We start from the raw sequence: 17,245 nt of genomic DNA, 5'->3' as shown, positions 1-17,245 counted from the left end.
TTAGTGGACTATATTAGCCAGGAAGGCAGAGGGCCAGGCGGCTGAAATCACCACTATGATGAAGCATGTGACTCCAGACCCAGGCCCCTTTGTTTGGACAATTACAACCAACACTCAGAGCCCTGGAAATGTCTTGTGACACGCACATAAAAAAAGAGTGGGGATGAATGGGCATCAAGAATAATTAGAACCTTACTGTGTCGTCTGTGACTGCTGACTTTTTTCAAACATCAAGATTTTATTCCACATTTGGAACATAAAGGAACTCCCAAGAGTCAGTTTATTCAATAGTAAAACTGAACTCTAATGCATTTTTTTATTTAGTGAAGAAAAACTTGTATTGAATTCTTAATTTCTGGTTATCTTTTATTTCAAATTGATCAACCTGTGAGAAGAAAACAATATGGATATGCTTTATAACAAAAACCATGTATTTGTCTGTTACTAATGGTGTGAAAACAGTAAAACGTTAAAGTCAAAAAGAAGAAATAACAAGAAAACTCTTGTCCTATTTGTTTTTAACATGCATTTTAGTAAGATTATTGCCAAAATAAGGAGTGATCTCTCATTTAAATCATCTCTAAATAATACTTTTCAACCAAATTTAATTTATTCATCTCTTATTAAAATCAGCAGCAGTCATTAACCCTTGATGCCCATATGCAACTATGCATCAAACCATTTCGACTCTAAAATTACCGGTATCTTATTTTAGCATCTACTTGAAAGCAAAAACAAAGTGATTTTTTTTATATCCAGAGGTAAAGCAGGCATCAAGGGGGTTAAATCCTATACTGGAGAATTATTGAGCAAGTCTTTACATATTGATATATCTATATATAAAGACCTAAACAATACGGAAAATATTTTTTCCTCTCTTTGCAGTGTCTGAAACAAATCCCATTTCAGAGACACTCTCTGAACATCGGTTGTTGGGTTTGTCTGGCTCGGATCCATCGCCTCAGGCAGAAGAAGCAGTGTGAAGTTGGCTTGAGTTGCACTCTGAAAACCACACCTGGCCTCTGTCCAACAAACGATTTAGGAGAATCTGCTTGTATTGAGTTAATCTTTTGCATGACAATCCTATTATACCTTGCCTGACGGAGAATCTTTCCATTACTTTAATTTGTGCCATATGACTTTCACGCCCCTGAAATCCAAGTATTTGAGGGTTTCTGAGTCGGGAGCTTCAAGAGCAAACATAAAAACAAAAGAAGACAACAACTGACAAGCAAAGACAGCCTTCATGTTACCCTTCCCCTTGATGAGGTCTGTGAGGGTTTTCAAGAAATGAAACATATTTGACATGCTGAGTTGGAATAAAAACACACACAAACATTTGTTTTTTTTCACATAAAAAACTGCTTTTTGCATTTCTTGGAGGCCAATGTCATCTATTTGGAATATTTGAGAATAATATATGAGAAATGTTGACCCCCCCAAAGTGAAGCCATTCTTTTGATTCCAAACTTTGGGTGAGAGGAGTGGAAGATCTACACAAAGTCATGTTTATTTCAAAACTGAAAAGTGGGGTTTGCATGTTCCTCCAGCGTCTCCATGCTCATGATTTACAGAAACTTTGAGCTTGTAGACCATAATATTTGCTGAACAACAAGTGCTGAATGTAAAATTGACCAAAGCGAATTCAGATAGAGTTCATTCAGGTTTTTCTATTTTAATAACAATAATAATGGATTGGATTTGTATGTGTGTTCCAGACACTCAAGGTGCTTTCAATGTGTCTCCATTATTCATTCACTCCTCATTCATACTTGGTGATGCTACTGATGTAACCCCAGCTGCCCTGGGGCAGAGTGACAGAGGCGTGGCTGCCAGTTTGTGTACTCTGACCATCGCCAGGACTTTCATACGTATTCACACATCAGTGAGGCAACGCTGGAGGCAGGAAGGGTGAGGTGTCTTGCCTAAGGACACGGTGGCAGTTGGCTGGGGGAGCAGAGACCCTTCGATCACTGGCCGACCTGCTCAACTGCCTGAGCCACTGCCTCCCATTTTAGAGTATTATAACAAAGTCTTTACATTTGTCAGACTCAACAAAGAGTTGTTACTCTTTTCAAGGTATCGGTTTTTTAACTTTTTATTCAAAATATTTAGTATTTTTGTAACACTAGCCATTTTGAGTTTGTTATATGGTCAAAAATTCCTCAATTTCTTCACTAGTGCAGATGCCTGTCAGTTGCAGATGACTCAGTGACTAAATGTTAAAAAAAAATAAAAAAAAAATAAAATAATCTTTGAAGATTAATAAAAAATGGAGGGGGAAAAAACTACATGAATGAGGGAGTGTTGGAAATTTTGATACAGATAAAAGGGATAAAGACACTTTTTCACTGTGACAAACTGACCACTGGAAATTTCCAAAGATTTGTCAACCTTCCCAGAAGCTTCTGACTTATAAGAAAATCAACAAAGCAAGTCACCGTGGATTCAGATGAAAATATTTAAGATAAAATGAGAAAAATATAACACATATGGAAAAATATTTCTGTGGTCCTGATTTAAACGTCAATTTAATCTCCACACCGAGCACATACAGTACTCATGAAAACGATCATTTTAGTCTCAAATGGAGGGACGAAAACACTTAAATGCACTGACTGATTGTGAGCAGGAAATGCACCGTAAGTTGATTTCCTGGCAAGGTTCATTCATATTCCCATGAGCCTGCATTCATGTCAGAGGGATCTACTCATGTATCCTGCCAGATGTTTCTTAGGCTTACCCGATTTTATGTTCCCAACATTTGGACACTGTCAGACCCAAAGCTGCTCAAAATTTGAGGGAGTGTCACAAGCCCACACACAAGCCGTCCTGAATTAATGATTACAAAACCACAAGTTATTGAAAAAGTGACTGGAAATTTTTCAAAAATATATCAGGAAAAACCAATATCATCTGATGTCTTCTTTCATTTAAGGCCAAAAAAAAAGTTTGCAGCTACACATCAGCATGATTGGATCGTCTGCTCTTTGCGTCTAAAGACACTGTCTAATCCTGGGAAAGTTCAGCTGATGACACACACAGGTTATCTGCTCTTCACTCACATGCTGTTTGTGTTTACTCCTCTTCAAAGCTTGAAGTTTCGTCACCCACGTGACGTCAACACAATCATCAGATTTCCTCTTTTGGGAAGAGGTGAAAGCATGGAGTCATGCTTGAGACTCACTTTCTCTGTCTGATCTGCTCCAGACTGCATCAGGAACACTCAGACGTGAGCCAGTCGGGAATGACGTTGGCCTCTCCTGTTTTGGCCAAGGAAAGTATTTTTGCGTGTACAAATAGACCAATGGGAGACACGACTGTGACTAACACGCCACAGTGAAGAGGAAAAAAACAAATGACCACAATGAGACAGCAAAGTTTGACAGGGATGGTGGAAGTGAATCACAGTTTGAGGAGCAAGAGAACAGCAGTTCAGAAGATTTCTACCACATATAGGTAAACACCAACATCCTCTCAAGGCAAATACAGCTTTAAAATGAAGTTTTTTCCTTTTCAAAATACAGTTTGGGTTTGAATGAGCCAGCGGCACATATGGGTTGAATAAGAAATCTGATTTAAGAAAGATGCAAACACATGTTGCACCGGTGCTCTATAGGCCTTTGGAAGAATCACAAATGCAACTTTGCACTTAAATAAATAAATGAGATGAAACTCGGTTGAAAATGTTGCTAATTGCAAGCAGGTTGATAGCAGTAGGGTTTAACATGATGTAAAATGATATGGTTTGTTTATTCATCGGTTCATCTGTAATGAAAGAGAGAAAAGCTAAAAGATGAGAAGGGAAATTGAGAACGTCTATTTTACTCTAAAGAAAAAATAACTGCCTAATTATTTATCTGATTCCAAATATTAGTCTTTAGTGTCAAAACATAATGAAAAAAAACCTATAGTAATAAACTGTGCCTTCAGCAAACCTTTTAACAGATTTATTGGGGTGAGGTAAAATATAAGTTAATTCAATCGGCCTGCCCTTCACTCACCTAAAGCTTCAACTTACAAATAAGATTAATAAATACATTATTTGTGAAATAAATGTTTTTTTGCATGATATACCGGTAGGTTCCGTACTAATTCTGTTTTATTATTTTATCCAACGCCCAAACATGAGAGAAAAACCTTTAAAATAAAAAAAGAAAGAAAGAAGCACCTCACCTATAGCTTACTATGACAAAGCAAAGATAAAATGAAGAAAAAAATGATAGATATTGGGTTTCTTTTTTTAAGCGTTAAGTGAATAAAATGTGACCTTTCGTTCTTGCAATTCCACATTGATGCCAATAGGGGCGCTGGTGGGCCTTCAATCCTGTAGTCCGTTGCTAAGAGTTTGTCGCCATTAGCAACCAGAGACGCTTGGTTACCCTCACGTTTGGTTAACTTTTTAGCTACAGCGGGAGATCGAAAACAATATTTAAAGATTTAGAAACTCATAAAGCTTTTTTTAAATAGTAAAAGAAGCAGAAGAAAAAATGGACTTCAACTCCCTGCCGTACTCTCTGGAATTCGTTGCCGGCAGCGGATGCATTTTAACCCTTGAGGAAAGAACAGCTCTGCAGACATCTTTGGTCATTGTCAAAACGAACTACAAGTTCCAGCGAATTTTGTTTTGGGGCAAAATCCTGGGACTACAACATGACTACTTTGTCGCTCAGGGGAGAGGGGAGGATGAAATGACAGACAGAAAAAGTCTGTACAGGTAAAAAGCACCAAATAATCCAGTTTTCCCTGCAGAAGGTTTGTCCTCATGCTCTGCTCTTTTGTCCTCACCAGCCTGAACTGCGTGGACTGGCTCCTGCTCCCTTCTGTCACAGATGCTATGGTGGAGGAAGTGTCCAAAGCGGCACAGGGCCGCTTCAAAGGAAACCCTTCCTTTGTGTATGAGCACAAGGTCAGCCAACAGGAGGGAAAGGAGCAGGAAAAAGTGGTGAGGAAGCTCCTACATGTATGATCTTATCTAAACACAGCATCTGAAAAACTGTGTTGATGAGGATCTTTCTTTTTGCCACAGTTCAGTGTGACTGAGGAGAAGAGGCTGGCTGTGACAGTGCACCACATCGATGAAGAAGCATCTGTGGTTCCTCGAGGAGCTTTCATCCAGAGTTTAAGGGGTCTCGTCCAGACAAACCGCAGCTTTGGTGGTAAACTTACGATGTTTCCTGTTTGGTGTGCGTATACTTGTGTCTCTGCTAGTAAATGACTCAGATGTGCAGGATCTCTGACTCACATTTTTACCTTAATATAGGAAAATCTATTTTGATGACTCAATGTATTTCAGAACAAAACTATGCCTTTAGTGACACAGATTACATTTATGTCTAATATTTTGTTTCTAGGACTTTCTGAATCAGAAGCAAGGAGGCTGGAAAATTTCATGCATTTCAGAAAACCCAAGACTCTTCAAAAGAAACCCATCCCCGTGAAAGCGGAGTGGGCCCCAGCTATTGATTTTCTGGACGTCCTGAGCGAGGACATTCCAAAAGGTTAAGACAGAACTCATTTCAGTCATTCTTGCATTTGATCCAACTGAAACTTCAAAATGGGGAGGATGTCCCCGTACGAACATGGAGTGAATGAAAACAGCACAGAACATTAGCACACAGTGGTACATCAGGTTCTCCCTACTTAACACGTCCCAACTCCTAATAAACTATAGATGTGGGATTTCGAAGGAATGCCGGAGCAGAGATTTAACTGCCCCAAGGCAAAATGGAAGAGTTTTGACATCAAAATGTTTAAAATCAAAACTAAAAACTGCATTTTATACCTTGAAACTATTAATCACTTCGATAAAGTTATGGAATTTAGACGGGTAAATGTGGTTTTAACAGTCTTTCAATATGTGACACCTTTCAAAAATACAATAACAAAGAAATAAACATATGGATAACATTTTTTGTAGTTTTGAGATGTTCCTCCAGGTGTTAAAGTTTTTTTTCACCTGCTAAAGAAAAGCTAAAAATAAATAAACATTTGAAAATTTGCCAGTGGGTTAGTAAAAATGTTTTCCCCCCCGAGAATTTATGAAAAAAAGTTTTTCGTCACAAACACGTTTTCTTAAACTAGAGTTGTTTTGGTATCGAAAAACGTTTGGGATAAGATTATTTTTCTTGCAATATAAGATAAGACCATTTTTCTTGAAACAAAGATTTTTTACTTTCTTCAGATTTCGTTTCTGCAGAGTACCTTGAATGAATCCAGATCATATGCAGCACCGATTCTCATCTAGATCAGTGTTTTTCAACCATCAGGCGGGTCGTGGGAAACTATTCCATTTCACCTAACTGGTCAAAAATAGGATATCAGGTCTGTGATCATCCAAACATAACCAAGTTTAACACTGAGTAGTTAGGAATATAACATATCAAAAAATACTTTTTGATGTGTGTTAATTTGATTCTGACTCAAGACAGTTTGACAATAATGATTGTACATTGTTAATACAGAAAACAGATTTTCTTTTTTATTTTACATTTTCAGTTGGTGTGCCTTGTGATTTTTATAAAGGAAAATATGTACTTTGGCTCAAAAATTGATTTGAAAAAAAACACTGATCTAGACAAGAAAACCTCATATAACTGAGATGTTCTTTAATAAAAATAGACTGGGTAAGTATTATTGATTCAAACCTTAATGGAAGACTACCAGCACTTATTTTAATTATAAAAGAAACAATCATTAAAGTAGAAGGTTACCTGAGTATTTGTGTTCGACTTCCTACAATAATAAATTGGGGCCTTAAACTGAGCCCTGTGGAAACCAACAGATGTGAAAGTTCTGTCATCGAGCTATAAAGGAAACCACTAATGAACCTCATTGGGCTTTTATGTGCAGGCATTAAACGATTTTTTAGACCCTTGGTCAAAAAATGCAGTGGCCAAAAAAGACTAATGTTCTTGATGTGGTTAATTCTCCACAAGGGGTTCTGCAACACTCTAAACGGTTTAAATATTTAGTCAGCCATCGTTGTCCGGGTGTCATTTCATGCTCAAAGTTGGAAGAGCTACAGTAGCAAGCTCAGACACTTACAGCAATACGTGTATTGGACAAAACTCAAACCCAGGAGGGAAACATTAAGCTACGAATACTTTGAAACCAGTCATCTGAGTTTAGTTATGCACAGTCATGTCTACAAGGCTGTGAGATTTGTTACTGGTTGCAGTCCTACTCAGCAGGAACGCACAACATGGGGTCCCGGGTACAAAAACATTGTAGACTTTGAAGGCAAGAAAAAAAAAATGTTTAGCACCCACGAGCAAACAGGCAGCAGATGTCTGGTTTTTAGAGAGCATCCATATGTGCGTGTTTTCTGAACGTACTGTGGATTTGGGGCTGTGTCGTCACTGCAGCAGACAGCACAGCTGGTTCAGTTCTACTCTAGACGCGGCTTTCTCTTGAGGCACGTTGCGTGCTGAAACAGAGTTTGGCGTTCTGGAAATACGTCTCCGCTAAGACGACAGGTGAGACTCGTTGAGCTCCCCTCCTATAACATACAAAGTGCTTCCAGCTCCTGATTTCCATCTTTGTTTGTCCTCCTGCTGCAGACACTGCATGCTGCATCTTGCACAACAACTGCTTTGCTTCTGGTTGCATCACATTTTGAGACCAGTTTTGCAACAGGCATCCTTTCTCCTAGAACTACCGCCCTTTTCTGCGAGCAAAGCTTTGCGTTGTAGCCAATCCAGTTCTTCTTTAATTCTCATGACCCTCGTATTGACGAGCACACCCAGAAGTATTACATTAAAAAAAAGGGGGAGGATTCATGGCAGACATCAAAAAGGGATGATTTATTTGTGTATCTTTTGGCTTAGAAATGATGTGAAACAAGAAAATAGCAGAGAAAACTGACATCAACCATCATGTCTTCTGTGTTTAGGATCATGGAGTCTCCAGTTTGAGTGTGCCAGGCGTGTGTGTGTGCTGCGCAGCCTCCTGTGGCTCGGTCTGACATTCTACCATGTGCCAATGACACCACAGCACGGATACATTTATGTGGGCCTTGGAATGAAAAATCTCGATCTTCCATTCATGCTGTGAGACGGACATCCTATACTTCCTTGAAGTTGTTTTGTTTGAAAAGTGTTGCTGTTTTCTCCAGTTTAATGGCAAACGTCTTTCATGTAAAAACCGATTCTCAGACAGAAAAGCTAATATTTTATTAAAGCATTTGTGATGCCTTGAGTTTACAGTCAGCATTTGCATTCTCCAGTTTTTTTTAAATGTCCTGATTGTTATTGTGGTTCAGTTTAACACAGCTAACAGAATTTTATAAACCAGAGTTGGAATAAATAATGATGGATAAAGGTTTAGGGTTTTCTCCAAAACCAATTCCATTGACGTTTTGAGTGATGAGCCAAACTTCCTCCTCCAGCTTTCAGTGTTTTATGTACAGAGGTTTTACACCATAGCGCACATTGTTCTTGAGAGCTGGATGACCCACAGCCATGCGCTTCTTACACCACTTCAGTCCAGTTTTATAGATGGGTTTTACAGAGTCAATAGACCACCGTGTCAGGTACCTGCAAAGCACCAAGGAAATTAGTAAAAGATGGTTAAAAATATAGATAAAGAAATGATTCAAACTTAAAATTCACATTCACAGACACATGTGTCACCTGTTAAGGTTTTGCTTAGGCTTCTTAGGTACGTGACCTTCTGGAAGCTTAGGCTTGTGGTCAGGAAGAAGACCTACAACACAGATAAATAAATACTTTTAATAATTTCAGATTTGATGATACATTTTAGTGCACTTCAAATGTACCATAACTTGTAAGGCTGACAGACGGTTTAAACTGCACAATTTTTAACAATAGAACAAGTAGCAAGACGCACTGTACATTATACCTTTTTTTTTTTTATTAATCTAGGCTTAACTATCATTTGGGTTTGGCATTTTTCACATCTAAACCAACACTGGCACAGGTGGTGGCACCAGAAACGTTGGCTGGAGACGGTCTCTGCATCTTCTTGTTGAAGTAGTTTCAACCAAATGTAGGCCTGCACAATAAATCGCAAATTTATCGTTATCGCAACATCAAGCTGTGCAATATGCATATCGCAAAAGACGGAGAAAATCGCAATAAATGGTTATCTTAAATATGCTAAAACAAATGGCATTAAGGAAGCTTGAAGAATTTCACGAAACAAACAAATCTCTTTTTTGCATTTGACCAATTGAATGGACTCCTTTACATAGACCAATCGGATGGAGCCCTTTTATGTTAAATGTTCGTCTTCTATGTAGATGTGAGTCCTTTGGAATGTAATTTTTAAACTGTTGCAGTGAAATGGAAATTACATTTTTGGTTGTCTTGCTATAAGTTCATATGCCGCAAGAGATATCGTCATCGCAATAATAATCACTAATATCGCAAGTTTTCCTCATTTCGTGCAGCCCTAACCAAATGCAAGCTAACATCACAAACTAGACTCCAGCTTCATGTGAATTTTGGCATTTCAAACTCTGAGGTAGGATTTGGCATCATTTTCATGCTGAGTGTTGCACAACTGAGAACTACAAGAAAGATGAATGTTCTTCTAATAGCCAAAAAAAAAAAAGGTTTTGCAACTCCAGTGAAGTCTCTTCTCTCTGTTAAAGGAAACACTTTTGTCTTATTCTTCTGCTTTGTACTAAGAAATGTTCAGTTTTTTAAATAAATATTTGAAAATTGTTTAGCTTAATGTAACCCGTTCAGTTCCAATGTTTTAAGAAAACAAGATAATTACAGAAACCTGCTGTCAATCAAATGTCTGTCTGTTCAGCATGTTATGGTTGAAAATGACAGAAATTGTGGATTCTTCCATTTTTTCTCCGGTGTTTCTTTGTCTTTTTCAGTCCCATTCACCAACAAATTGTATCTTACTGATAGAGCTGATTGCCAAAATATTTGAAAATTATCTAGTTTTTTTTAAATGTAAAAGAATATAAGGAAAATGGTGTTTTATCACAAAAGTGGTTCATATGTTAATAAACTACAGCCAAACATGTCATTTTCTAAGTTAATTATTTGTCCTTGAAGATCATTTGCAGCTTATGACTCCACTAAATGTAAGCTGAAGGAAGGCATTCCAGCAGAAGAGGGTTCTTATTGATTCAAAAGCCTGTTGTGAATTTTGAAATCCCCAAAACTTTTTTTTACCAGGGATGTACGATAAGATTGATTTATAAGCTATTAAATCCTTCTCTTTACTCAGACCCAACAATACTTAACAAAAACTAAACTCAACCAAACGCTGACCTGCTCGCTGAGCCATCTGTACACAGATGGCAATCTTGCGATGCTCCTCAGGACAAAGACTAGTTATTCTCCTCGGCAACATCCCTCCGTCAGACCTGATAAACTGACTCAATAACAAGACATCCTGCGAGTGGAAAAGAACAAAACAAATAACCACCTAAGAACAATAGCTATTTGAAACACAATGTTTTAAAAAAACTCCTCATACTGCAGTGTGGCACGCACTGTGTAGTTGTATTTGTTCTGAAGGTTCCATCTATAGATGGGACACTTGGCAGTGGGATTTGGAGGTTGTGGTCCAGCAGGATCATCTAGAATTTTTCCTTCAATCTAAGAGAGAAATAAACCACAATAAATATCAAAAATCTACTGAGGTCATAACATGTCTAAACTAATTATTAGGAACTAAATGACATAAGAATAAACCTAATGTCACAAAGCAAACAAGCAATCAAAGTTTTGTTCAAGGCAATTTATTATTCCAACTTACAGTTGTTGTTTTGTTTTCTTGTGTTTCCACCACTGCAAATTTAACAAACACTGTATAAGATTAAGCCATAAAGAGAAATATCTGAAAATCCTTTTTGCTTTTTGTCATTATGCTGTATGAGTTTTTTTAAAAAAGGGGAAAAGATCTAAAGGTTTTATTAAAAATGCAATAAATAAATATAAATAAAACGTTTTTCATCATACATCTGCTTCTAAAATCTAGAAAAAAATGAGACTTTGAACATATCAAAGAGTAGGCAGCTTCTATATTTTCAAAAGAATAACAATTTCTATGTTTAATGTTTACATAGATTTGTATTAGATAAAATGGTTTAGCGGTGGATTACTTAAAATCATTTGGGAATGCTTGAAATCAATATTTAAAAAAAAAGAAAAACTTTCTGTGCATATTATTCTGTAAACTTTAAAATTACTTTTGTAAACTAAATGTAACAGAACGTAAATGCAGCTACTTCAATTAACTAAAGCCTGTAGTAACCAGAAGTTCTTTAAATTAAACAGCATGCTGCTGACACAACCTGTGCAACACACTTGAACATTAGTAATAAGCTAATTTATTATTCTGCACGCTTGACATCATCGTGGTGATACAAAATAAAAACAACCTTTTTTCAGCAGATTATTCTGTCACTAAAAACATCAGAATCTATTAATCATGTGATCCAAATAAAATCTGATACAGTACCGACCTTTCTCTTTACACAAACAGTTATGTTTATAAAAATAATAGTGCTAAAACATATTAGCATGTTAGCTTCACACTGACTGTTTGGCTAACATGGTAACGTTTGCAGATAAACTCACCTTGCCGAATTCCTCTGCTCTGAACGGTCAGGGTAGACATTATAGGGGAATTTTTTTTATGTAAACTCGATGTTATGCAGTTGTTACCAAGTTTTAAACCCGAGAACGAGGTCCAAAAAGACCTCCACACTGCATGGACCGCCATGTTTACTTTGTGACCTTCCTCTGAAGTCGTTTCCTGTATTTCTATCTCGCGAGAACCACGTAGTCACGTCCGAAAGCAACAGGTTTCTTTCTTCTTTTCTCCCCCCCCCCCCCTTTTTTTTTAGCGACAATAATGTAACAACACATAGATAACTGAACAGTATTTTATTCATTTATGTATTATCGGTATCATGGGAGAATAAAGTAAAAAAAAAAAAATAATTTAACTAAAAGTATATTTTAAAAAGACTGACAAAAAGTAAACTATAAATCAACTGCACACCAGGCTCAGAGAAAACCTCTTTTGGAATAAAATAAAATAAAAATAAAATAAAATAAAACAAAATCAAAATATATGAATGCTTTTGTTTGTAGTGTTTATAACTGGTTTTCTTTTGCGTGGGACTGTATTTCCTGCTGTTTGCAGAACAATCTTGAGCATTTATCATTGAAATCCTGGATACTTTCAACCGTCTGTTGCTTCTCTTTAGAACCTTAGAGATACCCTCTGTGTCACATCTCTTCTCGTAACAATGTTCAACAGATTAAAGGATGAGAATCAACTAAAGGATTATTGTAGAAACATGCCTAAAGAGTAAAAGATACAGGCGCACTTTTCATGTACTGATAAAAAGAAAGATTAAGTGTCTGATGTTTGATAATACTATCATGAGAAAAATATGCAATTGTCTAGTTAAGATGTATTGCTTTGTTGGGTTTTGTCATTTATCTTAGGCTTTCATCTCTGTGCATAAAAGGCAGCTTTCAGAACTGTCCTATGTAACTGTCTTTTTATGAATAAAGTGGAAACAGTAACAGATTTAGAGTATTTTTTACAGAAATGGTGCTCTGTTTTCGGTGTCCCTGCAGCTGCAAATTTCTGAATAAAAGTATTATGAGTTCAGTGAACCTTTAGTTAAAACATGTCCTAGCGTAGAACATCTTTGAATTACAGGATCTGCCACAGAAGCTCACTGAACAGTTTCTTGTCTCAAAAAGACAAGACACACAGAATAGGTTTTATCATGGTTGAAAGAAATCTATTTGAGATTAATATCTTTTTAGTAAATCTATTCGCTTGGTAATAAAATAAAAATAATTTATGTGTGATGTTGCAACAGTGGCATTGCCAACCCCCTTAAATATCCCTAACATCCTACTACAATTTGACATTTTTATTTTTTTCTCAACCCTTGATATTTGCTTCGAGCCATCACTGAAATATTTTTCTAGAAACTCAAACAAATAGCTTTTACTTTCTGAGTGGATTTGTGTAGAAAGTGAAAACATGTGCACAATATAACTGGAGGTTTTTGGAGCCATCAGGCATGTTGGTAACATATGTGAGTGTGAGTGGACAGGCCCTGCCCCTTTTGACTAACATTTACACTTGATTATAAACTTCCAGCAACTTGTTGCTTTATGATTCTACCCCTTACTTTTGTGCCCTTTACCCCCCCCCCCCCCCCCCCCAATAACATCCCTCTCTCTTCCTCCCTCCTCTTCTTTTCTGTCTGGTCCAACAAAAAATGATTACAAATATAATCAATATAAGTAAAGTTTAACCTAAATTACAGATATGTACTTTGTGGTTGTGATTAAATAAGTCAGGTTAAACAACAAAGAGTTACAACAGATATTGACTTTTTTTACCAAATGCACAAACACAATTATTGTGTCAAAAAATGTATCAACTTAGATGTAAAACAATTAGTAATGCTAATGCAAACAATTCTGTGTGTGAACTGGACTTTCAAGTTAAAGAAAAAAGAAACTTAACTTTTAGTCTCTGATCTAGAGTTGAAAATAAGTCCAAAGTCTTATAATCAGGGGTCAAATTTAAGTCTCATAGTTCCTTATTCAGTCACATGATCACAAAACTTGTAAATTTCTTTTAAAATTTGCAAAAATTTGGTCAGCAAGATACTTTTAAATTCAAAAGCCCAAAACCTCAATTTTCAATTCTGTACTTGTGTCACATTGTATGTGACTTAAATCTAAGACGGCGACTCAAGTCCTCATGTCTCTGCAGACGGGAAGACTCAGCACAGTTTCAATGAATAACCCCACTTTCTCTGTTATTCTCAAGTGTATCCAGTAAAAAAGTGCGAGAAGAATAAAAGAGGCAGACGTAGGTAATGATCCTGAACTCAATCACTGCAGCTCTGTACAAAACCATCCAACTAAGTATCTGTTCAAGACAGCTTGTGTTCTTTAAGTGTGTGTGAAGCCAATTATACACAGAGCAGTATTAAGTCAGTAAGAATGTATATCTATAGTAAAAAATATTTAAATTAACTTACCATTTCAACTTCAACTCCGAATTGTTTTAATATTTTCAGATATTGAACCTAGTGGCATAGTTCTGAATGCTATAACAACAAGGCAGAAATACACCATTCTGGATTTGAACCTGAAACCTTCCTTGAAGTAACTTTGGAAACTAAGAAATTCAAAAATTAGTTGCTTACATTTAAACATCGGTATTTGAAAGTAAACCTCAAAAGTGACCCTTTCTCTTTATATAATTATGCTCAGTTCATTTTAAGAAAAAAAGAAACTTAACCTTAACCTAATTTTAAATCCAGCAGTGATTGTAATAATGAATGATGGGAACAGGAAGTCTCCCAACACAAAAATGTGTTCTTTCACATCAGCAATGAAAACTTTTGGTTGACCTCTTTTTTTATATTTATTTTTGTGTTTTTACACCTTTTGATAATGTCTTTCTTTGTTTTTCACATGTATCTGTGTATATTTTTTTTTCTTTATTCAATAATTATGAAAAACAACCAAAATTCCCAAACCTATTGTCTTTAAAACTCACATAAAACATTCAGAGTTTTACTGCACATCATCTAAACAGGTCTGATTGGATCTCACGTCCAAATGTTGGCGCCAGGCTTTCATTGGGTAAGAACCAAAACATTGTTATGAATTGTTAGAAAGTCATTTGCAAATTTAGACCATGTAGGAATCTCATGATGTCACTATAAGACTGCTCAATGCCTGAATCCTTTCAAAGAAGCTTACCTGCAAAGTTTTCACAATGACATCTAACTTTAAGAACACAAGAATGAAATCCTCCAGTTGTTCTGGTGACAACAGAATTAATTTTGGCTTTTGTTAACAATGGGGGAAATGTTATTTAATATACAGAGGCACGATTTTCTATTGGCTTTAAGAAAATGCTGCTTGAGCCAAAAATTCTCAAGAGTGTATGTTTTTAAATTGCTTCCCCTTTCTTTTGCACATTGCTAGCAGGTGCAGTCATTCCAAGTTGTGCCAAGCCAAACAACAATGTGCCAACAAAACTTCAAAAAAATCTGCCTTTAAAGTTTTTATGAGGAAGTTAAAGTGTTCAGCATGTGTGTAAAGCTTCAGAAGAAGATATCGTGCATTTTGATTAGTAGCAAAGAAAATTAAAGTAACTTTTACTTGAAAGTAACATATTTGAGGCTGGTTTAAAGCTGGATTTTTTTTAGGGGTTGTTGCGAGCAGAAGGCTCATTTAAGTTCTTTGGTTTCATAGGCCAAAAATGTGAGCAATTTCTAAAGTGCCATCAACGCTGCGGAACCCAAGGCTAGCATGCTGTGATGCAAATCTGTGTCCACTCTTTCCGCAGAGCACAGAATAGGTAAATAGAGATTATTGTTGGGCTGCCATCACAAAGACTGTATTGAAGCAGTGATCAGATTCGTCAGTCTAGGACACTTAAGCAGTCACATTCCTCAAAAGAAGCCCAAAAAATGTCACTTAAAGCGTCTGGCCACCTCCTCACACTCTTTGATATTCAAATGAAACATGGCCTTGTACAAACAGGCGCCTCAGCCGAGGAAGATGGGGGAGAGTAAATCAGATAGGATTTCCCTCAGATGAAAAGAGCATGTCTGACATTTTCACAATGAGGGACCCTGAAGCAATGTTGGTTTGATGTCATGGTGGGAAGTTACTGCTGTGTGGAAAAGGTTAGCGTTTTTCACCCCTACTTTTCTGGATAAACTGCTAAAACGCAGCGTGGAACAAGCAGATGAGATGAGAGCCTGGTGAAGATGAGTGGGCATGGTCACATCACACAAAAACAAATCAAACCCACCCTGCGGCATTCCCTTTATGCTGTCACACTGGTCCGTTTGTTTTGCTTTTAGTGTTTTGGTGGGTGCTGAAGGGCCCCTGGAGGGACCGTGAGAGGGCCGTGGGATCAAAACAGCAAAATTTAACTCGGTTCCTCGAATCAAAATTTCTCAAATGCCAAATGTATCAAAGAAAATATGCCTCGTGTTTAGTTGTGTTCTTGTTTTTCAGAGAAATTCTAAAGTTTGAAAGAAGCTTCATTCCCATGTAGGAGCAATCTGTGGATTTGCTGCATTCAAACTGATGGGTGCTTTCTGGTATGCAATTAAGGCATAGCTGTCACTAAGAGGCTTTTCTTGGGTGATTAACTTGTGAGGCCTGTTCCATCCAAGGAAGTCAACTGAACACAATCATCCGGCTTCAAGGAGTTGGGTTTAAGACACTTTTTCACTGACAAACGAGACAAGAAAAAAAGAGAAACGTCAAAGGAAATGTTTGAAAACAGAAACCAAGGGACCTTGAAATGGGGATGTAGGTCTAAATGGACTCTCCAACAGATGTTGGTTTCTGCAACTGATATGAAACTTTATGCATCCAAGTATCAAGTTGCCCAGACCTCTCGCTTCATCTGTTACTCAGCCTTTTCACACGCTACCTTTTCCGTACTTCTCTGGAGCGTACGTGCTTAACAGCACTGGCTTCTTCAGCAAATTCACTAGTGTTTGAAGAGACTTATCCCCCATTTTTTTCTCCTCTTAGCCTGCTGAGAGAGCTGGCTTCCATCTTCTCTCTCACGCATATGCGGCTCTGCATCTGCCTTTCCCATACAAATGAATATATGTTACAGTTTTAATGCAAGTTGCATTGCCGATTTCACAACAGCTCATTGACTCTTGCTGGAAAACAATCTTCGTCTTTTTTTCTCTGTCTTTTTTACTTTTCAGTTTGAAAGGGATGCTGCACCCCCAGGTCCTGACAAAAGGGGTTGTGTTTGTCCGACCTTCTGAGCGGGACCCCGCAGCCAACAGCACAGAGATTGGTTGAGACAAGAAAGACAAGAGGGAAACGAAGACACAACTGGCCAATTAAAAAAAATAATAATAATCCAATGTGCCTGCAGTTCTATATAGTGTAGGTTTAAAATTATGTCACAATATTACCGCATGATCAGACCCACGCAAACCATAAAAAGTCTAGATAAAAACAAATTTCTCATTGTTTAAAGAAACTCTGAGCTGTCTCAAACTGAGCAGATTTTATTGATGCCATTTCTGCTCAGATGAGTCTTCTCACTGCCTCATAACTTCTCCTTTGTGCATGTTGCCATGAAACCTCTAATTGCATTTTCACATGGAACAGATGGTTTCCAGTTAACCGAGGTTGCTTTTTACATGAGGCCATCTACAAGTGGGCAGACACTTTCCAGGTGACCACTGCGTGTCATGAGAAACAACACA

General features: G+C 37.2%; 2 protein-coding genes across 3 annotated transcripts; one reads left to right on the top strand and one right to left on the bottom strand.

Annotated features, from left to right (window-relative positions):
• The first annotated feature begins 4,340 nt into the window (after positions 1 to 4,340).
• On the top strand, positions 4,341 to 8,210 carry rsph9 (radial spoke head 9 homolog). 2 transcript variants are annotated; one of them, XM_020714646.2, is made up of 5 exons: positions 4,341 to 4,717; positions 4,792 to 4,942; positions 5,030 to 5,159; positions 5,355 to 5,501; positions 7,895 to 8,210. In XM_020714646.2, exons 1-5 carry the CDS (start codon positions 4,491 to 4,493, stop codon positions 8,053 to 8,055), a joined length of 816 nt encoding a protein of 271 aa, XP_020570305.1. In that variant the 5' UTR covers positions 4,341 to 4,490; the 3' UTR covers positions 8,056 to 8,210. The 2 variants fall into 2 exon arrangements, with proteins under 2 accessions (XP_020570305.1, XP_004083768.1); XM_004083720.4 differs by having other exon boundaries at positions 4,343 to 4,717; positions 4,792 to 4,945.
• On the bottom strand, positions 8,156 to 11,744 carry mrps18a (mitochondrial ribosomal protein S18A). Its single transcript, XM_004083722.4, has 6 exons — positions 11,571 to 11,744; positions 10,747 to 10,778; positions 10,482 to 10,586; positions 10,257 to 10,380; positions 8,634 to 8,706; positions 8,156 to 8,537 (listed from the first exon to the last, which is right to left on the bottom strand). The coding sequence occupies exons 1-6, from the start codon at positions 11,713 to 11,715 to the stop codon at positions 8,393 to 8,395; spliced, it is 624 nt and encodes a 207-aa protein (XP_004083770.2). The 5' UTR covers positions 11,716 to 11,744; the 3' UTR covers positions 8,156 to 8,392.
• Positions 11,745 to 17,245: the final 5,501 nt, after the last annotated feature.

The sequence above is a fragment of the Oryzias latipes genome, chromosome 24, assembly GCF_002234675.1.
Source record: "Oryzias latipes chromosome 24, ASM223467v1".
Classification (NCBI taxonomy): domain Eukaryota; kingdom Metazoa; phylum Chordata; class Actinopteri; order Beloniformes; family Adrianichthyidae; genus Oryzias; species Oryzias latipes.
The sequence above is the reverse complement of the archived record's forward strand: the minus strand, read 5'-3'. Positions and strand labels throughout refer to the sequence as shown.